The sequence below is a fragment of the Siniperca chuatsi genome, linkage group LG14, assembly GCF_020085105.1.
Source record: "Siniperca chuatsi isolate FFG_IHB_CAS linkage group LG14, ASM2008510v1, whole genome shotgun sequence".
Lineage (NCBI taxonomy): Eukaryota > Metazoa > Chordata > Actinopteri > Centrarchiformes > Sinipercidae > Siniperca > Siniperca chuatsi.
The window spans coordinates 19607503-19631459 of NC_058055.1; the positions used below are offsets into that span (position 1 = coordinate 19607503).

At 39.8% G+C, this 23957-nt stretch overlaps 1 protein-coding gene across 1 annotated transcript in view; it reads left to right on the top strand.

Moving 5' to 3' along the window:
• Positions 1 to 1344: 1344 nt before the first annotated feature.
• Positions 1345 to 23957, top strand: part of pdlim4 (PDZ and LIM domain 4) — a 50573-nt gene continuing 27960 nt past the window's right edge. Inside the window, exons 1-2 of the mRNA XM_044222788.1 lie at positions 1345 to 1738; positions 12270 to 12421. Coding sequence (XP_044078723.1) covers positions 1637 to 1738; positions 12270 to 12421 — 254 coding nt within the window. The 5' untranslated portion in view covers positions 1345 to 1636. The remainder of the gene's footprint in view (positions 1739 to 12269; positions 12422 to 23957) is intronic.

Here is a 23957-nt window from a genome sequence, read left to right on the forward strand (position 1 = left end):
TGCGAGTCCACATTTGTTTTTGTTTTTTAAGTCTATTGGTTTTTTGGTGAAATAGACAACTGTTGGATGGACTTAACTTAAGCATAGATATTCATGCCCTCCATAGAATTAACTAACAACTTTGACGATCCAGACTGTTCCTCTAGCATCATTTTTGGGTTATGACTAATACCTGTAAGTAATGACATTTTAAAATTAGCCTCCGCTGCATTTTGTGATTAGTATTAATTAGTACTACACTCTAAGATGGTAAACATCAGTATGTTAGCATGTTTATTTTACAGTAACATTTAGCTCCAAGCACCACTGTTGTAGTTTGTCAAGCCGGGGAACAATGAAAGCCAGACGTGAACCCAAATGCAGACACACTGGCTGAGGAGGTGCAGTTTTAATCATTTAATGACTAACAAGACTTACAGTGATTTCTGGCAGGCAGTGATCGAAGAAACCAGAGAAGCAGTCCACGAAGGCAAACAAGTCTAAAGGAGCAAACAAATAATCAGAATCCAGAAATTCAGGCAAAGTCCAAGCAAAAACGAGAAATAATTCAAAAACAGAGGCCAGGCGAGGAGACAAAAAGAAACAAGTGCAGCACACAGACTAAAAACACTCAGGTGAGGGGCGACAACGAGACACAGGTGAAACTAATCAGGGCAGGGCAGACAATAAGAAGTGGAGGGAAAACCACACATAGACAGGAAGAAATAATACAAGACACCTGAGGGAAGGAGAATATTTCAAAATAAAACAGGAAATAACTATAAGCCGTCATGGCTTATAGTTATTTCCTGTTTTTAACCCCAAATTGCTCCCGATTGGCTCCTGAGGTTGTGACTGAGTTAATTTCTTTGTTCTGATGAGCAGTTGGCACCTGCCATCAGTGTATGAATTTGTGTGAATGGGGTGAATGTGATAGGTAGTGTGAAAAGACAGGCGCTATTAAGTACAGTCCATTTACCATGTTTGCCTATATTTCTTGCATAGTTTTTCATTTAGAAGTGAAACTTTTCAATTATATATGTGAATATAACTGTGATTTACTTGTATAGAAATTAAAGGATATTTAATATTAGGATATTAAAGGATAAGCCTACTAATTAACATAGGAAGTCAGTGATGAATAAAGCCTTATCTCTATGTTCATTAATGGTCCAGCAAGAGGTAAAATTCCTGACGAGGAACTGAAAGAAAATATATGAATGACAAGTCATAAATGAAGGAAAATAAATACACCACCCCGTCTAATCAGCTGATGATGGCATATAATCCTGAATCTTTTAACCCCCATTTATACCTGCAGTGTGGAACAGTAAACTGTTCTTTGTGACTTCCTCTCTTTCACAGTTGTCATGCGGGGCTCCCCCAGTACAGCTCACTCCGTCCCCTCCCACTATAGACCGGGTAAAGGCGGGCAGGACAAGCCGTCATCCCACGTCAGAGGCGGCTTCGTTATTTAAACTTGAATCAAGAGGGGAGGAAAGTTTTCACAGACGGGACAGCGTTGCCTAGCAGCTAGGCAGAGGACTCTTGCTACTTCACGTTGCCTTGTTTGTTTTCTCACCCGCACATCGAAGAACCGCGGACGCTTCCCGGCTCTGTCTGCTTATCATCTGTCTGTTTCCCTCTCGCAGTCTATATGCCAAACATGCCCCACACCGTGACACTAAAGGGACCCTCTCCCTGGGGTTTTCGACTGGTGGGAGGACGGGATTTCAGCACACCGTTAACCATCTCCAGGGTAGGTAGTAACTTTGCTGTATGTTGCTTCGATGTGTATCCATTCACTGAGCCGCGCACAAAGTGAAACTTGGCAAGTTTAGGGTTTGTTTGTTTTTTTCTACATTAGAAACCGTGATGATCGTCCTCATCAACTTAGAACCATTTCAGTGACTTTACCATTTCCAGGCCACTTACACTCAATGACATTAATTGACCGGCGCAAGGGATGCAGGGAAAGTTTGAGTGATTTAGTCAAGCTGGAATACTTTTAACTCAATTAATTAATCTTAAATTAGAGGTCGCCAAGGTCTATTACCCCATAAAAGCAGTAGCCTAATTATAAGTGTATGAACAGCAGCTTTACTCTAAAAGCTGGCAGACGATGCCGTCTAATTCCTGGCAGCAAAAGTTGCCTAGTACAATTTAGTGAGTCATTGCAATTGGCCGACCCTCAATTATAAGCGTTCAATAGAATCCAGAAAAACACAATATGGTGATATTTTTTTAATAGTTTGAATAAAACTACATAAATGCCTAAACACTCCCTCAAAGGTGGCAGATGGTTCAAGGAGTTTGTCCTTTATTTTGAAATAAATAAATGAAATACATTCTTAATGTATCAATAATTTCATTTAAAGTGATTTTTTGTGTCCAAATGTGTCCTCAGGTTGTAGTCAGACAGGCACATGTAGACCTTTTTAAACTGGTACAGGAAGTGGCATTATGATCATGGTTTCTATTTGCTATGTAATCATTGTTAATATTACTGGTGGTAGTAGTAGCTAGTAGTGAAAGTAGAGGTAGTTGTATTCACAAAGCTTCGTGAACTTTCCTGACCCTTTGAATATGGGTCAGGAGTCAGTGTGCTGGCAGTGGATCTGGCAGTAGCCACTAGTTCATCTGGGCCAGGGTAAACACAGCCCAGTCCTGCTGCAGGGCTTGCAGGAGTGGAGGGTGGGGGTGGGGGTGGAGTGCTGATGACATTTGTTTTTCATCAGAGCTCATTGGTGCTGCTGAGGGATTCCAGGTGTTGTGCTCAGCTGTATCACTAGCCCCAAACCGACCCTTTAACTACAGGGCCCTAGCAAACTAGAGGTGTAATTTTTAGATTTATGGTGAGGGAGATTAACGACTTTGAGAGAAGCAGACGAACCCCTGATGGTCACCTGAAGTGCTCTCTGCCAGTATATCCCTAAAAAGAGTTGTGATGCAATCTTGAGGCATACTTTGACTCACGGTGTGTGCAAAGTGTTAACAGTTGTATGTCTGTAGACTCACTTGCTTACTTGGCACCTTTGCTTCTCCAAATCAAGTGAAAGGTAACTGGATTTTTTAACTTTAGAAATCCAGAAATCAAACATGGCATGAGTAAACTCAACACTCCTTATACTTAAATGTCTTCTTTTGGTAGAGGCTCAAATAGTATTATTTATTATTTTATTATTTTATTTATAAATATTATTATAGCTTTGTGTGGACAGAGCACTCACTTCATGCCTGATCTTCATGTTTGAGTTTTACTCTATATGCTCAGAGTAGAGTTTCCAACAGAGACCATGTCCAAGACCAGAATTCATTTGGAAAAATGGAAAAGTCTACAGCTACAGCCTCTTGCAGCTCTCGTGTGTTTCATGCTGAATTTAAAGTCAGAATAATGCTTAGTGCCGCTTCAGGCTATCTCAAGTTTTGTGATGCATACCTTCCTAACTTCTTTAATAATTTGTACAGCAGGCAAGATGTGGTTTGAATATAAGCGATTTTACAATTTCTGAATTTTGCCAGTTAAGTCTGTGCATACGTGCGTGACTTCCAAAATGAAAACCATAGCATGCACGGGAAAGTCTTCTGCATTCTGAACATCGCGTAACTCAGTGATGATGGCATCAGTGAAATTAATTACAGGTTACACTTTACAGACAGTGCATAGCACAGGTGGCAATAAAAACCAACGCTCACAATAGCTGCTTGCAAGAGTAAATAGGGGAGTTTCGGCTAATTCCTAAATCTTGGCTTGAAAATTAGAGAAGGAAGCAGCTGGTGAGATGCAAGCATATTTATCAAAATATGTAATGTCAGAGGCATAAATACACACAGTCTTTTGGCAGCAAGACCCAGTATTCCACTACCTCCCGAAGACTTTTTTGCTTTCTACCAGCAATTATAAAGCAGTTCAATGTCCAATTGACGTCACATGCTCTGAAACATCCGCTGACTACACAAAATGCGTTTTATTGGCAGAACTCGATAATTGTTTTATCCTGGTGTCTAATATGCTGGTTTTACGTGAGTGAAAAAAGCAAAATTAAATTCAAGGAGAAGTGATTAAAAAAATCGAAATGGTGGGAAAGGAATCCTCTTGCTTCACCTCATGGGAGCTGGGTGCAGTTTGAGTTTGAAGCACGATGTGATTCATTGCTGCTGATGTGCTGGAGTATCTCCTAAACTCACTATTCATCATGTGCTTGCTGCATTCTTGTTGTACAGTGCATGCCCAAGACAGCAATTGCAATGTGTTGAATGTTGACACAGAAAGAGATACATGGAGGGAAAGAAATAGTGTGTTTGTGAGAGTGTTTCAGAGAAGGATAGTTTATGTCTTACAGTGTCCAAAATGTCTCTTCAGGGGGCATTTTAGTATCATGTAAACCTCACACAAGCCAGAACTTTCTGAATGGGGTTACAGTGTCTGCTCCCTCATAGTTGCTTTTGTTTTTTACAGTATTTTACGCAATCCTCCTGATTGACACATCTCCTCCCCTCTTCCTCCGCATCTTTCTGCATAATATAAAAGTGGATGCCATGAAACACCTGCACTTGGAGGCAGTGAAAGTTGTAAATACCAGAAAACAAGTTTTGATGGCAGCAGCTTGTCTTTTGCTTTAGGTGATAATGTCCCAGTATAAGCCTGTTCGTCCCCCTGCCAGCCCATTAGGACTCTAGCCAGTTAATGGCGTGTCTACTTGACTGTGGAAACATTTGCCCCGATAGAGTGTGTGTGTGTGTGTGTGTGTGTGTGTGTGTGTGTACATGCTGTGGTAGTTTGTTAAATGGCTTTATGTGCATGAGAGAGACTGAGTGGCAGAGAAACTAAAACATAATAAAATCACTGATGTAACTGCAGAAGGATTTAGAGAGGATACGCTGAATATGGCAGCTGTGGTATAAGCCCTTTTGTAAATCGATGTCAAACCGACATCTAGGCAGAAGGTGACGCAGGACGCTTGTCAATCCTGCCAACTAGCAAACAGTCATCTTCTGGACAGAAATTCACATCTGATTGCTGGGTAAATAATGACCCAAGCAGTGCAGAGAATCACTGTCCAGCTTCCCTTCTGACACCTTTATACTGTGCGTCCTGCTGTGTGGTCTGTCTTGTTGATGCATGATGGGAAATTATCTGTGCAGCTTTTAGACAGTTATTGTTAGTGCATTTAGAGGCTTTGTTTTGCACAGGCCAGTGGCTTGAAATTGAATTTTTTGTCTGTTGATATATATATATTTTTTTTTAATTATTTGATAAATCATTTCGTTTATGAAATATCACAGAAAAGGGAACATGGCCATCACAATTTCCCAAACCCCAAGGTGACATCTTCAAATTGCTTGTTTTGTTCAACCTACAGTCCAAAACCCAAAGTGGGACCACATTTGACGTCTCTAATGTACTTTTAAATGCACAATCAAGTACTGGTCGCAAATCCAAAATACTTTTGTGCAAATAAAAAAAAAGAAACTCTTTCATATGAAATGTCAGTTTAGTATGGTTGCAACAAAAAATTGATTATTCATTGGGTCTATAAAATGTAAGAAATTAGTTTTAAAAAAATGCAGATTATAATTTCCTAAAGTCCAATTGGTGTCTTTAAATTTAAACAGTCCTAAATCAAATATATTCAGTTTATTATCACATAAGACAAAGAAAAGAAACAAATCCAGACAATTTAGAATCTGGAACTAGGGAAAATTACTTTTTTATATGTAATAATTCAAGTCACTACCCACCACAAAAACATAATCAACCCAGCAGAACTTAAAAGGCTTACTCTTCATAAAGATCTATGTAGTCACTGTTTATTACACCATCTGTAGGTCATTGAGAGTAAGTAAACAACTTACACTGATACATTATCAGAATAGGATAAACTGAAACTGGTCGCTTTCTGTTTGTGTGGTCAAATGTTGTTTATGCATTTAAAGGATATGTTCATTTTTAAAAAAAAGTCTATCTTAAAACAATACTTCCATGCTCATATGTACATTTACGGGGTTATTGGTCGCTCATTCCTCCTGTCCATACTGGCCTTAAAAGATCCCTTTCCTGGGGGGACAGTGATGAAGGGATCTCTTCACAGCCAGTATGGACAGGAGGAACAATTACAGAGACCAAAAACTCTTTCAATGTACATATGGACATATGAGTATTGTTTTAAGCTTGAACCTATCCTTTTTAAGAAATAAATGGAAAAAGAAAGAGAGAGAAAGTCAGTCATGTAGAATCGGTAAATTCCTTTCCATCTGTCATACTCCCACTTATCAACATTTTCTCCTGATTATGGAATTTCTGGGTTAAGAGAAAAACCTCCAGTCATATCAAGTCATATCGTTGCATGTGTGTTAAGCTGGTTTTACAAGGGCATTGGAATCACAGTGCATGAATTAAGAACAAATATAACTTAGATTGCATTAGCAATTGTTATAGGCTACATCCAGTGAACTGAGTGTCCTTTGTAACCTTTAATCTCTCAGTGTACTGTACATCTGTCCGTCTCCACCACATACCAGTGACAGGACATGTGACCTGAAGCCAAATCGGTTGTTTCTCTAGCACTGCTGGTTATAATAGTCAGCTTTAGGCTGCTCTCCGGCAGCTCTTTTCTCCAGGCTAGAATTAGAGATGCTGCATCTCCACAACAAACTGAGCAAAAGATAACAGATGGTGCTCTCGAAGAATTTCCTGCTGTCAGTGAAGCTGTGGAGTTCCTGAAACAGTCGGGCAGGAGAACAATACGAGTCCTTGGGTTGTTGCTGAGCTTTTCCTGCTCATCTGGTTATCTGATGTATGAAGCTGACTTTCTATGATTGATGAGCAGATTTCTGATCTTTTAACACCAAAAAGTCAGAAAAACACCACAATGAGTATAGCAATTAAAGTTTTAATTGATATGAAGACCATGTGGAAGCCAGCAAGTTCTTATGCTTTGTTGTGTATTTATTACACCCTGCATTTCTAGATCTTCTCTCGTGGTATAAGGTGAGTTTTGAGTCATGTTTCCTTGCATGCTCTCATGTCGTCTTAGTCAACTTGTGTTGTTTCAATGTATTTGCAGCAAGTATCTGAAACATAATTCTTGTGATGCGCTTATGATCATGCACCACATACTGAAGCATGACATGGTGAGTAAGACATATGGGAAACTCTTCAGGGAAAGCTGATCCCATGTGCAAAAACCATAATTATTACTAATCTGATGACAAATCAGATTTAAAGGGATTGCTACACACTTTTTGATGACTCCTATTGATGAGTAATGTCATTAGTCATTCTAGTAATGTACACAAATGCATTACAGACTGCAATTAATTTCACATGACTCTCCCATTTCCTTGTGTTCTCATTAAACCCCACATATTTAATCATCAGCTGCAGTATTGCTTATTGGTCTTGGCATATTCAGTCTCATTGTTTCAGTGTGATAATCACACACCAGTCACAACCTCACACCCCAGGCTATGTAATGGCTTTCCGTCACGAAGGTCATAACCATGGTTCCTATCGCAGGTCCAACAAGCAAACAAAGGCTTCTGACACGTTGCCAGGAATTATTCCCTCTGTTGCTGAGACGTGCAACTCAGCGCTCCCACCCAGCAGAAAACGTTTCTGTGGAATTCACGCATGAAAAAGACATTTGAAAGTTACAGATTCTTCTTGCATAAAGCTTAGAAATAACCAACCAGTAAGCATTGATTTGGTGATTTGCTGGTCAAAAGACATCTAGATGTCTAGGTTACTACTGTTGTTAGGGCCGTATTTAATTGGCTATATTTGAATGTGAGTTAAATCCTAACTACACTTTATAATATAGCCAATGAAAAGTAGGTATTATAACCTGAAAGTTAAAAAACGTTTACTTTTCAATCAAATTTAGCCCAGTGTTGACCTGCAAACTTGCTGTCTGACCTCTACTATAAAAAATACATTATACTTATGGAGGTGTATATCCAGAAGAGAGATGCAGGAAGAACATTTAAATTCCCTTGAATTAAATTAATGCCGACTTATTTTACAACTAGAGGAATTTCTACTAATCTAGTATTAAAAGTAACTACAAATTTAAAGTGTCCTATGCAGAACAGATGTTCTCGAAGAAAGAGTATTAGATAGTCACCATCAAATATGTGCTTTACATACCACTATTAAAGAAAACAAAATCCCAAGTTTTTCAGAAACTAAGAAAGGCACTCTTAATTTTATGGCTTAGATCTCAGTCTAGATAAAAGAGAAAGATGGGACGCGCAGACAGAAACAATGATGACATGACAGCAAACACTGAGTCTGATGTCATACTTGAGTGAAAGTGTTGATGCAGCTTTATCACATACAGTACACATACATGCACTTACACAAACATTCGCACACTTTAATTCTTCTCTATGCTGTGCTCTGTTTCACTCTCATACACACAGAAAAACACAAGTGCCCACTGTGAAACCACACTCCAGCACACATTCATCAGACCTCAGCGTGCCACATGATCACTCAGTGTGACATGAGGCTGTCATTTGCTAACCGCTTTATCTGTTAGCAATTAACTATGTGGAGCAGCCCGTTATGGAAACGATGTGACTGTTTAGATTTCCCAACAAGCAGTGAAGTTGCTTTCTGCACCATCACCATCAAACCCGTCATGGTCAATTTTCGCAAAAACATGTTACCTAACACTGTGCGTTGTTGAATGTGAAAGTAGTTGCCTGAAGTCTTTTCATGAAGATTCTTTTGAGTGCATTAAGTGATGTGATTACTTTTTCTTTTAGCAGCAAGAGCAGTGTGTGTGTGGAATAAATGAAAGAATATAACAGCCATAATCCCCTTTGTTGCTGTTTTTAACAAATTCCATGAAAGGAACTGAAAGTGTAGGTTTACTGGGTGAAAATGGGATTGAAGTCATACCATATGATCCTAAGTTGCTATTTCTAGCAAAATCATTTTGTAGCTTTTGTCTTTTTCTCCCCTTCCACAGTGGCCTGGAAACCACTTTTCATCATTCACAACAACTTTGGTTCCATCCTCTGCCTCGGCCAAAATCACTCTTTTATTAGCTGCAGTCACACACCCTGTTTGTTTTCAGATGACCGTCAACTCTCATTTTGGCCAACAAATGATGCCAGTAGATGTGGATCACTTAGCTTTTGTTACTACCAGTGGTTACATGTGAGTGAGAAGACAAAAATAAAATGTTAAGGATAAAAAATAATGCTATGGTATGGTCTTCAAAGCCACTTGCCCAGGCCCTAGAGTAAAATTGCATTCATCGTTAAAGCTCCATAGATTTAAGTCATTACATCACACTACATCTGCCATGTAAATATAGCAGATTATGATTATGTCTGAACCACGTAACTCTACACCATTCTTACATTTCCTTACAGACGGGAATGTTTGTCCTCTAGTGACGACCTCAGTCATGCCATTGTGGCACTTGGCATACCACTGTGTGTGTGTGTTTGTGTGTGATTCATGCACTAATTATGGCCTGACCCTGAGGTGATATAACTCACTCTGTGTATGTGTGTTGGGGGTGCATGAACTCTGGTCCACTATGAAGCAGCCCAGGCACAAACCCCAACACACACACACACACACACACACACACACACACACACACACACACACACACACACACACACACACAAACATTTAAAATGCATTCTCACCAGGGAGGTTGTGCTGAATGATGTAATGAGTAAGTAAGTAAGTGATGAGTAAACTATAACCTCCAGTTAGTGACTGTCAACAAATGCACAACAAATAAGAATCAGTTACATTTCCCACCCAGAAAAACCTGTATTTATGTTTTTTGCTTCTTTGAAAGATTCAATCTTTAACTTACCTTAGATTATACTTGCTTAGTTGTGTAGTTTGTCAGAATTCTGCCATGAATAAAGTTTAGGTGAGTTTACCTTCCCCGAGACTCACACACACAAATTTACACACATTTCCCACAATGCGTTTGACCTCTCAGTTTCCCGGAACTGAGTCAGGAACATTGAGGTGGTCAGAGGCTGTAAATTAGGAATTCCACATCTGAACCACACGACTCAGCTATTAGTGCTTCATGGAGCATGAACTTGTGTGCCTTTGCTCTTAAAATGCTCCTCCCTGTTAGCAAGGCTGCTTCTCTTGCACAAGCAGATTCTCTCTCGCTCTCGCTCTCTCTCTCTCTCTCTCTGGGTTCTATTCATTATTCCAGACTTTTAGACAATCATGTCTTAATTTATCTTGGATTCGATTACTGATATGTGTTAGTGAAGTAAGTGTTATTTTAACACAAGTTTTCACCGTTCGAAACACAATACGTCTTCATGTGCAGCTGTCAAGGTAATAGGCATTACAAGAATGAGCTCAAAGAGAGGTATCCACTTAAAAACTTGGATGTCAGGGCAAAGATTAATCACAGACTCTCAACATACAAGGGGTTCATTAACAGGAAAATCCTCCTAAATCTTCTGTTCCCCGTGTATTTGTGGATACAGGTAGTAATTTCAGCCTTTTAGCTCTCAGACATGTTACAAAGTGCTGGAATCTGAACACCTACCTGGTTCAGATTTGGGATTTAAGCAGTTCATTTTCATTTTGTGTTTATTTATTTACTATAATTTTATTTGGTGTAGCTATCAGATGAAAGAATTTGTCGATGATAATAATAATAATAATAATAATAATAATAATAATAATAATAATAATAATAATCTGTCAATTTAACAGAAAATTAATCTTCAACTATGATAATCGAATAATCATTTAAGTAATTGTTTTAAGCAAAAATGCCAACCATTTGATGGTTTCAGCCTCTCAAACAATTAATCTAGAAAATAATCAGCACATAAATCAATAATGATTGAATGATGAAATAACTGTTGCATCCCTGGTAGGCGGTTCTCTTTTCTTTGCATTTTCAGCTAGTTGCTATCACTGCTCATGCTTCTGTTTATATGAAATGAAAAGCTGTTGCTGCTGCTAGATATGTAAACCTTACTGAAGGTTATACAGTAAATGAATATCGAGTCACTATTGTGCTTTTTCTGCAACAGAGAGTAGCAAATCCAACTTTTATTTAGGCGATATGAGAATGTCACAGATTACTTAAAATTCCTCCATAAACATTGTGACTATAGCAATTGCATACAGCTGCTGAAAATCTCCTCACTTTTAATGGCTGGAAAAATGCAGTCAAACTAATAGTCATACGTGACATAGCTTGACAGCACATGGAGCACACGAAGAAGACCGGAGACATGATGACAATTGTTCGTGTTTGATTACTTTTTTGTTTCACTCTTCATTATAAAGAGTATTTTCCTCTGCAGCTTGCTGCCATATGACAGTGACTGTTTTACTGTGAATGTCTTGGTTTGATGATGGAGGATTTGATTGGTAGTTTCTTCTTATTTATGTCAGCCAAAACCATACGACGAGTCAGAGACAGGCCTGAAAATAGCAGGGACGTGTGTGTGTCTGTGTGTGTGTGTGTGTAATAATGGAAAATTGTTATCATATGTTACTTTGTGTGTCTGTGAAGGTGAAACATACCCACTGGGACACTCGCCCTCCCCCTTCCTCCTTCCCTCATCACCCCTTTGCCTCCCTGTGGGGCTCATATGTCTACAGACCAGTGTGTTTCTGGAATGAGGGATCACAGAGAGGAACCTGCTCACTGTCCAGCAGCTCAAAGATAATCTTCAAAATTAAAGCGATGTGGACATGTGTTGTACAAAATCAAAATCGGTCCAAGTGGCGAATCAGAAAAAGCTTCAAGAACATATTAAGCAGATGTTTGCAAATGAATCAAACATTGCACAGAGCCCTTTGTTCAGGTTCAAGGTTCATATGCAAACTCTGGTCAAAGTATCTTACTCCTGGACTTGAAATCCTTCACCGAGGGTTTAGTCTGATGCAATTGCTGAGTGATCATAAAATTGCACATTGTTCGTTTTTTACTGAATTTCAAAAGGCCAGGCGTATAAAAATTTCCCAGTTCTTTCCAAATATTTCACCACATCCAAAACTCTGAGTGGCCTCTCACTTCCCAGTGTCATTGTTGCTGGTTTTTGAAAATGTAAACCCAGAGTGCTGCCCAAGGAAATATTACATAAATCAAAAGAGAGCTGCTTTTGTTGAATTTGGCCTCCAAGTTGACACTCCCACACTAATACTCTTTTTCTTTCTTTCTTTTTGTCTTTCTTCCTCACTGACAGTTTGACACCACTTATAACAGCGCTTTCTTTTTTCGTGTGTGTGTGTGTGTGTGTGTGTGTGTGTGTGTTATCTTCAGGTAACACCAGGCAGCAAGGCGGCCCAAGGTGACCTGTGTCCAGGTGACACCATCCTGGCTATCAATGGCGACAGCACAGAGCACATGACACACATGGATGCTCAGAACAGGATCAAAACCTGCACTCAGCAGCTCACACTGAACATCAGCAGGTATGGAAACGTGAGACTGTCTTCTCCAGAAAAATGACAGCAGTGGTCATTTTATCAAACCCTTAGTACATCCTGCAGAATGTTTATATTTACCTGACAACCAACCTCTTGTGGTCTTGTTAGCATGATGTTGCTATACCACAAACCCACTTATGGAGGAGGTCGGGATGGACTCGTTAGTGTTTTACACCTGAGACCTTGGTCCTTGGTCATTGTTGGTTTCTTTAAATTATGATCAAGATCTTTCCCCAATGTCAACCAAGTAGTTTTAGTTGCCTTAAAGAGGAACTCCATCGATTTTACACATCAAAGTCTGTTAACAGGTCTTGGGGAGTACTACTGCATATGTGAAAAAGATGTATAATGCCTTTTGTGGCTCCAGAGAGAGCTGCACGAAATCTGATAAATTGCCTCTAGTGATGTCACTTGAGTCAGCCTTGGTTGGGGCTGAAGTGAGCTTACCAGACCTCAGTAGCCCACTCCTCATCTCTGTTTGAGGCTAGTGGCCTCAAACCTCTGACTGAACTGTCGGCCGTCGAGTTGCATTGTAGGTAATGTAGGCCTCAGATTTTGACAAGGAAGAAGAAATGTGTGGAATAAAAACGATGATACCTCTAGTTCTGCTGCATCAATTTTGATCCTTTTTTTAAAAAAAACTGTCCATCAAGACTCCGACAGTGTTAAAGTAGTGCAATGCTAAACCAGTGGAGTACTCTTTTAACAAACCAAACTGTAACTATAGATGTGGCAGATCAGAAAGAACTCATACAGACAATTTTTGTAATGATCATATGGGATGTTTGGGTATGAGGACTTGTGTGGACAAACACACATGCATACAGGAAAAAGCCCAAATGCACATGTACTGTATATGTTTATACTCACAATCTTACAGTTTACTGTAATTGCTTACAGACTTATGACTTATCCTCCATAGAGGATAACCACTGGGAATTGTGATGTTCAGAATAATTGGATATCAAGAAATTTTTAACATTAGTCACTTGCTAATCAGTCATCAGTGCTTTGACCCTCAGCAGAGGCTGCTTATGGTTTTTGCTCTTAGGCTCATTAAGTGAATTGAGTTGAAAAACTTGACTGATTTTTTTATTACTAAGGTAATTTACTGCCTCTCGTCCAGGAACACATATTGTTTCTGTTTCTGGTGGGTCTGTTCAGCTTGGCACAGTCGAGTCATAGGGACAGATGACAGGTTTACAACAGTTTAAATGATCGACTCTCTGCTCCTATAGAGCGCTGTCAAAGTCAATGAGGCTTGTACATACAGTGAGTCAGACAGTGACCTTTGGAAATGGGCTTTACAGTTCAATATTATGCATTTTACCAGTTCATGAGGTGGAAAAAAATCTTCCGCTCTTCAGCATAATTTTTAGACCTAGTATGTGAGGATGGATGATTTGGCCTTGAGTGGAGGACAGGAGCAACATGTTTCTGTCAACATAGCAGAGCGGAAATCATTAATAGTTGGGGGGGGGGGACCAACAAAAAACTGAAATGTCAGTTGCTTCCCACATTTCTATTAGATGGTCACTTTGGATTGGAAAGTGCAGAGCGAATCTGGCAACCTCTGAATCCTGTCCTCTCAGATGAAGAACACTGTGTGGTTTCAGCCTCGGTTACAAGTGACAACTGCCAACTGGTGCTTCAGCTCTCTCCTTTTAGGGCAGCAGACAGTCTTTCTCCTGTAATGGTTTGGAGCATGAAGTTGACTTACAGATGCAGTGGAAATAAGAATCAGTCCCGGAGTAATCGGACGTGTCAGATAAGCAAAGATTTTCTCATGCAGGAACTCCAAATTCAGACAGAGAAGCACTTTTTTCTGTCTCTCTGCACTGTTTTTGTGTTTTATAGTATGCACTCTAGCATGCAACAGCCCTCCCTTTCCCCCAAGCCTGTATTAGAAACCATCAATCCATATATCAAGCTGAGCGGCTGAGCGTTAAGTGGTTTGTCCACATAGGGATAGTAAATTTATTTAAGGATACATAAAGTAGTATTCAGTGCAAAGGCAGGGGGAGCTCCTCTACAGCTGCAGGAGCACAAAATAAGGGCACTCCCACACTTAAAACCACTTGCACGCTAATGTACACAAATTCAACTTAAATTTCCCTTTAAGTAGTCAAAGTTGTTAAAGACATTAGTGAATGTAAGAAGTAATTTAGTGTGACAAAAAGCTTTAGAGTGATGGATATGCAGTGTAGAATTGATTCCATTAGCTGACCTTTTGCTTCACCTTAATTCTTTATCTACGTGTTTTGCCACTTCTTTGGAGCTCGATCACATATATACTGACTAACATATTTGAATTTAAGAGTTTTTAATGGCTTCACTCAAGTGAAAATTTGAAGATTTCTTGTGCATATTTTTTCACGTATTTTCCATGTAGTTTTAGGCAGACATCTTTGGTGTTTTTGGAATCCCTTGGATCTTGACCATCATTTCAACAGTTGTAATGCAGGTTTGATCAATGCTTGTCAACAATGCTCTGTAGTGGGTGGGGTTGAAGAGGTTAAAATTATTTTGACGTTTGGTATAGTGTCCGTTTTTGAGTGAGGTACCTCATTCTTGATGTTTTACTCTGGAAAATACATTTTTTGTCAATCAAAATCAATTCAAATCTAATTACTTTAGGTCTACCTAAAGACATGAAGGCAAAATGCCTTTGACTGTATGACTGAATGACTTTTTCATTATGTCAACATAGATATTTGACACTCATTAAGGTCTTTTAACTACTTTATTTAGTTGAAAATTATTCCTCTAAATTATAACCACAAGTAAACCACCAGACATTGCCGTGCTGTTCATTAATCTTCCTTAATTTCCCATTTAAACTGACAACATAGCAGCACAACAGAGGCAGAACAAGGCTAGCTGCTGGTATGTGACCTTTGAGCAGTATATTGGTTGAATAATTACAGTCTGAACTGCCCTGCTGCTGGACAGGAGGAGGGTCTGAGAGATAGGCATGCACCTTTGGCTGCAGAGCAAAGAGCAGAAATTATCTGCTGGTGAAGGGGAGGGAAGACAGAGCAACAGGGGTTTAAGCAGGAGATTATTTGGTCAAAAAGACAAGAGAGCAGACAAAGAAAAGTGTTTAAAAAAAGGGGTGGCTGGGAGAGGGTGGAAAATATGAGAAAAAGAGAAAGATAACAATGGTGGACAGAGAGAAAGACAGAGACCAAGACAGAGAGAGGGAACTTGAAGCCAAGTAAAGGAGCGGTGAATCAGAGAGACCAAGTGAGAAATCCACATGGGCTCTTCTCTGCCTAGAATGCTGTTTTACAGCCAACATTTTCTATTGGGTGCTTTGCTGGAAATTCAATCACACAGACAACACAGTGAAACTCAGAGTTGGGTTTCTTTCCCTGAGATAGAGGACATATACAGCACCATGAGTTTTGAAATAATCTTTGAATATTCCTGCTGGATATTACGGAAAAAGGAGATGAAGGGACATGACATTCAAATCAAGGCTGGTATGGGTAAAGTCTCATACCCATGTTTTCCAAAGCAATTCTTTTCAACCCAAAGCCAGGTGATTAAAGCATTACATTTGTTGTCCCAAACACCTAGTGTGAGGTAGCTTTTTCCCAGGAAGAATGCTGCACAGGAAGTCGTGCTAATAAACAGCAACGGTCACTATGACTGAGCAGACGATAAAAATATAGTTGTACACATAAGCTCAAACTTCAACAGGATAAAAGAGGTCACAATTTTGGCTGCAAATTTACCACCAAAATAAAATTGTAAAATACATAAATGAAAAGGGCACAATAAAAACTGTTTGACAGGATTAAAAATTTTCAAAACCTGGAAAAAAGAAACTCTCAGAAACTAACTGTGGCAAAGCAGCTACATGGTAGTCTGTTCTCTGGTTGGTGAATAAGGTCCAAGCCCTATGTTATTAATTATCCAGACAATGGGGATGTCATGTTCATATGTAAAAGATGAGTAATTATGTTATTTACTGAAGGAAATATGTGATTTGGATTTATTGGAAACACTCCTCAATTGTGGACTACAAGAATAAATGAGGATTATTTAAATGCAACCATTGATTCTGTAGTGAAAAAAATGGGAGTGACTCGAAGAAACCATGCTGACTCACTAGAAAATAATATTTTAGAGGACATCATTACTCAGCCCTCATTAAAAGACTACGCTATAAAATACTCCAAACAGTCTCAGAGTCATAGAGGGAGAAACAGCAGACCTGTAATTTTGTGTTGCTGTCGATGGACAAATATATGAGTCTACACGTCTGCTGTGAACCAAAATTACAGTACACTGGATGCATCTGAGCTTGAGGTCTTGTGTAACACAAGAATGTTTCTTTGTAATGTCTCTGCATTTATTACTTTCATAACCCCCGTTTTTCATAATTCCTATTATGGAGCATTTTTAAGAGCGCTCTGCATCGGGGGGTTTCTGGTAAGGTGCCCCGGGAAGCTCATGAAAGCTGAATAAGAAATAAAGAGGCTTCATGAAAATTGGGCCGGCAGCTGTAGTTGTTTGTGTGGATTTTCCCCCCCGCAAAGAATACTGTCATTAAAGGATAATTCAACCTTCAGTATAGTTTTAGATGTCATTAATCTGTGTGTCCCAGAATTTAGATTTGTTATGATTAACTGCTTTGTCTTGTCTACTTTTACTACAGATAGCAATTTCTTTCATTTTCCAAGATATCTTTCAATAACTCCAGGAAAGTCTGAGTCTGAGCTGCCTACATTCAGGTCTGAGTTTTATGTCATATACTTAATCAAAACACATCTTGTAGCTGCATTGCATTCTGATGAACTGAGGCTAAGGAGAAATAGACATACTGTTAGAGTTTTGATATGATATTTTTCTGCATAATTCAAAGCTATTGCTGTGCAAGTAGTTTATTTTTAGCTACTGTATGCTAGTGTCATGGCTCTAGGGATGGCAACATCACTCAGTCCGTCCACCACTTTGGTCCAGACTAGATCTATTGGATGGATTAACACCAAATTTTGTACAGACTTACATGATTCCCAGATGATGATTCCTATTGATGCTGGCGATCTCCTGACTTTTCCTCTAGCGCCACCATGAGGTTCACATTTGTGGTTTTGAGTGAAATGTCTTAACAACTACTGGATGGAATGCCGAGAAATTTGGTACAGACATTTGTGTCTCCCTCTGGATGAATTGTAGTAACTTTAATCTATTTTTTGAGGACTACTTTTGCGTTCTTTTGCAATACATTTTACATTATCTTGCAATACTTTAGCGTTACCTCGCAATACTTTTCTTCTTCCATTCTTTCAGAGCGATATGACTATTTCCACTCAGCTGCTCCCAGCGTAACGCAACATTATATACGCTTATTGAATTTTACTTTGAACTGGGCATTAAGTATGCTGATATAGTACTACTGCTCAATAGGCATTGTTATGTAATTAGTTAAAGTAAAATTAAACAAATTCTTAGATAATTTCTTAGATCGTTAATCTGCAGGATGCTGCCGGTTTCATTTGTGAACAGTTGTTCTGTACTCTACTGTACTGTACTGTACTCCAGAGGGGTTTCACTGAGGAAAAGGAGACATCTCCAGAGGCGGAATTACAGATGTGCAGCTGAATCTACCTCCTAAAGCTAATGTGCTGTATTTGTCAAAAAAAAAGCAACAAACAAGAAGGTGAATGAAATGCTGCACAGAGTCTGTGGTTCTGTCATAGAAAGAGCAGACAGTTGGAAAGCTTTTTACGTTTTTGGACAGGGTCAACTGTTCTGTGCACAAAATGCTGAAACAGGTTTTGGCAGAAGGCCTGTTGCTATAAGTGTGGAGCAATAATTGACGCTCCTTATACAGAAGTTTGATCATATTCTATCTGATAACTTCTTTGCAATGGATCATAAGGTGAGGTTTCCATAAACAATGCTAAATGCATTAACTTGAGAATATCCACACTACCTTCCACTCCAAATAGACATACGGCATGGAAGAAGAAAAGTATTGCGAGGTAATGGAAAAGTATTGCAAGAGAACGCAAAATTTATTGCAAGAGAACACAAAACATATTGCGAGGGAATGGAAAAGTAGTCCTCAAAAAAATTTCACCATGACCTTTAGGGTGCTCTGTAACATCCAGACCAGCTTCAGTGCTCTTTAGATTGTCCAAGTCTCTACTGGACAATTTCTACTGGAGGGACGAAGTTGTGTTGAAATCTGGTGACATTGAAGGCCGTAGCAACTGATTCATTTATTCAGCTTTTTCCATTCATTTATCACCCATCTATATACCACCAAAGAAGAAAATTGATGCAGAAATGGAAGGTACAGTACATTACCAATAATAATAAATGTTTTTTTTAATGAATTGGGGGAGAAAAAAGAAAACAACGAAACAGAAAATTACGAAGGAAAGAAGACAAGGAAACAAAAAAAGTACTCTTAGGTCACCACTTTACCGCAGCTTTCCATTTTCCATCAGGCCTCCCTACTGATGCAGGTCTGTCAACGCTTGACTGTGAGGTGAAACACCCTTGCTAGTTTCTGTTAGTTCCTGGCATCAGTGATCAAATGGAGCTGTGTCGTCTCGCTGGGGAGGGAAAATGGCTGCCACTCCCGCCACACACAGACACACTGTCCAAGTTCACTGTAATGTTGGAGGATCTAGTCAGACACACAGGGCCAGTATTGGAGTGTGTCATGTCTGCTTGGCTTGGCCTGTATATCCTCAGACCTAAACAGTCTTTGAATACATGAACCAGCTGTGGAGAAAACCTTCTCCTCTCTCCTTTTTATTTTCTCCTCCTTGTTCTTCTTTTCATCCTCTTCCTTTGACCTCTTCATCCATGACTTCCATGTACCAGTCTACCGTCTTCCTCTCCAAACCTAAATCCCACTCCACTCATCCACTATTTCTTTTTATACCTCCTCTTCATCTTTCTGTCTTCCATCTCTTCCACCCTGCCTTCACCTCCCTGCAGTTTCCCTCCTTCTGCCACAGCTTACTGGAGAAAGCCATGTGGTTGCAGAGGCCTGAGAGACAGATGATGGTGGTGTGTGTTTCCACCGCTGGTCAGGCTGTTCGGAAAGAGTCGTGCAGGGGTGGCAAGTTAAATGTGCTGAGAAATGAGTCATGATGCCTGAGCTGTGTGGGTTACTCTGACTGTGTGTCTTGTTCTATAAAAACATCTTGTGAAATAAGGACACCCTGCTGTCCTTGTTTCAATTTTACTTCCTGTTGAAAAGAGAATTTAAGATTAGGTCCAGGCTGGAATGAAGCTTGTACTGCAGATGGTTTAGAGCTTAAAGGGTCGGTTCACCCAAATAATGCAAAGACATATATCTAAACATACATATAGTTTCAGTTTCACAATCTCTGGGGTTTTTGCTTCTACTCCAATACAATGGGAGTGAATGGACTTTCATTTGTGTTGCTCAAAACAACGACAAATGACATTTAGAAAACAGCACTTTACAGAAACAAAGGGAAACAAAGAAGATTAGTCACAGACCTCATTATGAAGATTTTTCATTGGAACTATACTTTCTACTGAAGAAATGGAGCATAATAAATTACATCCATTCTCATCCATTTTAATGGGGCCACAGAAGAAGTAGATATTCTTATAAACCTCGGCACATAAAAACAAAAATATCTGGCTAACCACTAGCCATATCTTAAAAAAATGTTGTTTTTTTGTGATTTTGGTGAACTGAACCTTTAAAACCTTGGAATAAATGATGTCAGTGGAAGGTCCACAAAGTTGGGACTGATTTTAGACGTGCAGTAGTGAGGGGTAAGGCTAGGATCAGGGGTTGAGGTGATAGTAGTATGAGTGCATATCTGAGCCCTGCAGAGGGAGAAATACAAATCTGATCATATTCTGGAGAGTAAAATCAAAGCAAAACACAGGGCAGAGGATTCAGGAGGAATCGGAGAAAACAGGCAGAGAAAAGACAGAGTCAGACCGCTCCGGTGGAGGATTTGCCCCTGCTGTCTCGCTTTAAATCCAAGACCTGTGACTCACAGCTGAGGAATTATGCACGAGGCTGCATGGGACCAAAGGAACACAGGACTCCAGCTGGGACAAAGACAAAAAGAAACCTCCAAAGGACCCGACTCACACTCACACACACGCCCCTCCACTACCAGCACCGCTGCCTTCTCCTCCTTCATCACATCATTCCTCTCACGCTGTCCCAAGGTCTCTTTTTTGTGGTGGTTATAAACGCAATGGAGTTTGAGATGCTGGTTTGCAGACAGGGAGGATGGGGGACCACAAACCTCCCTTCCTTTTTCCCTCTTGCATTGATCTTGTCATCAACCAGATGCAGATTTGTCATCAGCAGACCCCCTCAGGTCTACTGAGTACTTTGAGTACTGATGAGACCCCCATAACCCCCATAACTCTTCTTTAAAAGGTGATTGTCTCACTTTACTCCGAGGAGAAAGCATTTAAACTCTTCTCACATTACAAAATAACAGAGGAGCTGCTCCGGTGGTGTCTGATGTATGATGATGGGCAGAAAAAAACATCCTTTTTCAAATGGGTTTAACAAAGCGAGGCAACAAGACAAGACTCTAAGTGAACCCTGAAATGTTCCGTGATCAGCTGCATCTTAATTTGAGGGCACTTGGTTTTCAGCCGTCTCTCTCATGCTCCTCCTCGAACATGGTGATCCTGTGCAGCCAAAGTAAACTCATCCACTGCTCCAAAAACCAGATCTCCCCCATCAGGAAATTAAACCTGGCAGGGGGAGGTCAGGCAAGGGAAAATATGACCAAAGGAAAGAATAGAAAAGTCATCGTGATGACCTGAGACTTTCTTCTTTCTCTTCTGTTCCTGTATGTGTTGTCCGTTCTTTTTTATTTTATTTATTTATTTTTTTTACTTTTATCTCTTTTTGTCTTTTACCCATCCGTATTCAGGCTTCTGTGGCTGCCTTTTTTTCCCCCTAGCGCTTTCATAATTCTTACTGTACTTTTATGGCCTTTGCTGTCAATATTATGTGATATATACAATTCTCTTCTCTTTTTTTAAGTTCCTTATGAATGAGGATTATCAAACAAATTGTGACCATTTGACCAAAATGAGAATGTGTGGATTCTCTATATTTCAGAAATGAGCTTGCCATGTGTTGTCTCTCACTTTTCTTTCTCTTTCCCTTTTCTTTCCATTTCTCTGAATTCAGTCTTGTTCGACATTGATGTATACGGTTAAGAGTAGAAGGGGAGCTGGTGAGTGAAATTCAAAGACGACACTTAAGGAGTGATCCTGGGACTATTCACCCTTACTCTATTTATCATTGTGAATCTTTATTAAGAAACAGAGTGAACAGATCTGTCCTCTCAGAGCACACTGTGGCAAAGCAGCTAGACACAGGAGGTAGTAGTAAAGACTAAATAAAGCCACTCAGTCTGCAACTGGATTTTAATAGAAAACATCTAGTTTCCCTTCGCAGATCATGGTGATCTGGTTAATGGATCATCAAATTTGAAAAGGTATTTCTAGGCTAGGAAGGGTTTCACTGCTCAGGCTAGATTCAACCTTGGATCAGACAGAAAAACAGACAGAGGAAAATAGAAAAGTAAAACAGGGAGAGAAAGAAGAGGTAGAGAAAACAAAAAAGTTACAGAGATGATCAACAGGTTGATGAATGTGTAGCAGCAGTTTGTCTGATGCGGACAGCAGGACCCTGATCTCTCCCAGATGGTCCTGATCCCTCACACACTGACTCAATAATGGAGGACATGCTAAAGTGGTAAACAGAAAATAACAATACAGTTCATTGTCCCCGATCAAACTTGTGTGCAGCAGATTGTTTCTGTCTGCTGTGGTTATTTATGTTACGTTACATTTGAGATACTCCAAAACAGTTTCCCTTGTGGAGGAAATAAAAAAAAAAACCTGATTGTGTTCATTGCTCAATATTTGAAGTGTGGGATTACATGTAATTGTAAGCATGTATCCTAATGACTGAAATAACAGCCAAAAGTCCCAACAGTCGTGTTGACATCCCTGTCCAGAGTGACCTACAATATAATGAGCGCAGCAGTGTAACGCTGTAAATCCCAAGCTGGTCAGTCTCTCACAGTTTCCACTCACGCCACAGCGTTCACAACTCCATTATTACGGATAGATAGTAAATTCCATGTTTCTGTCTTGCACTTCCAAAATGTCAATTCAATAGGCCACTTCAGACCTGTTTCAATAGGCTGTTTGTGCGGTAACCATGAAAACATGAAGGCTTTCTTCTTTCCCAGGATTGTGGAGGAATTGGTGGAGTGGAGGGGGGGGGGTCATCTTAGGCAGTAGCTGTTGCTCGTCCACCAGACACTCGCCGCCTCAAAAGAGCGCTCTTGATAGCAACACCTCCGTGGTTCATATCTGAAGCATTGCCTCAGCTCAGCCTACACCATGCCAGCTGCAGCCTGATGACCTCACCTCTTTAGATGTCAACTCTACCCACTGTGAGGTCGACAAATCCACGCACTTGCAGTTAATAGTTTTTATGTTTCTGCAGATGGAAGTGTGAAAGAACAGAGGGTAGGTGGGTGAAGAGAAGCACACTCACAAAGAGACATGCTGTCCTTTAGTTTCTCTGCGTAGTGTCCTGGTGTTACCCTTTTGGAAGTTGGATGCTTTCCCACTTAGCAGCCAACGCCATGGCAACAAAAACTCGAAGAACCAAAGAATTCCCTTCAGATGTTTTTTTGTTTTTTTATATGACATGCATAAACTGTCACTACTTTAACATACAACTTGAAAGTAATACAGGAATGCAAGTGAACAGTTAATGATGCCATTGGGTATTTATCACCCCAAGGGCACACCCTTAGTTTCACCAAAGCATTTAATTCTCTGCTTTTTAAAGAAGGAAATAAATCACGTGGACCCCTGCTTATGCATGCACAGTAGGCCCATTCAGCAGTGCTGTAAATAATGGATTTTATCATTGCTGCCAGTCAGTAAGTCATGTACTTTTTGTAAGTAAATGCAACTGGAGTCAATTACTGGTAATCTAAGCAGGAGGGGGGGAAAGCCTCAGATACCAGTAATTCAGTTATCACAACTTTTGAAAAAATCCATGGCCCAAAATGAAATGTTTTTTTCTAAAAATGATGTGATGATGACTTTATCTTTGTACCAGTGGGAGGATGCTGGAACATAGGTTTATCCCATTCCTAATGTGAAAACCTGCCAAATGTACAAATCCACATCCTCACACACACATGCATACAGACACTCACTCTTGCAAAGCTACCAGTACAATATATTATTTGTTAACTGCAGCTATATGAGTGTTTTGGCACATAAAGGGGACGGCAATTGGGATATCATGTGGAGCTAAAGTTGTCATCTTTCCCAGCTTACAGTAATAAGAGGATTAATGTAAATAATGTCTTTACTTTCACTTTTTTTGTTTCTTTCACACTAATAATTACACTTATACTGGATCTTCTGTGGAAAACCTTTCAGCAAAGAAAAATGTATACTTCTCAGCAGAAATGACTGCATGCCTCAGCGCTTGGGT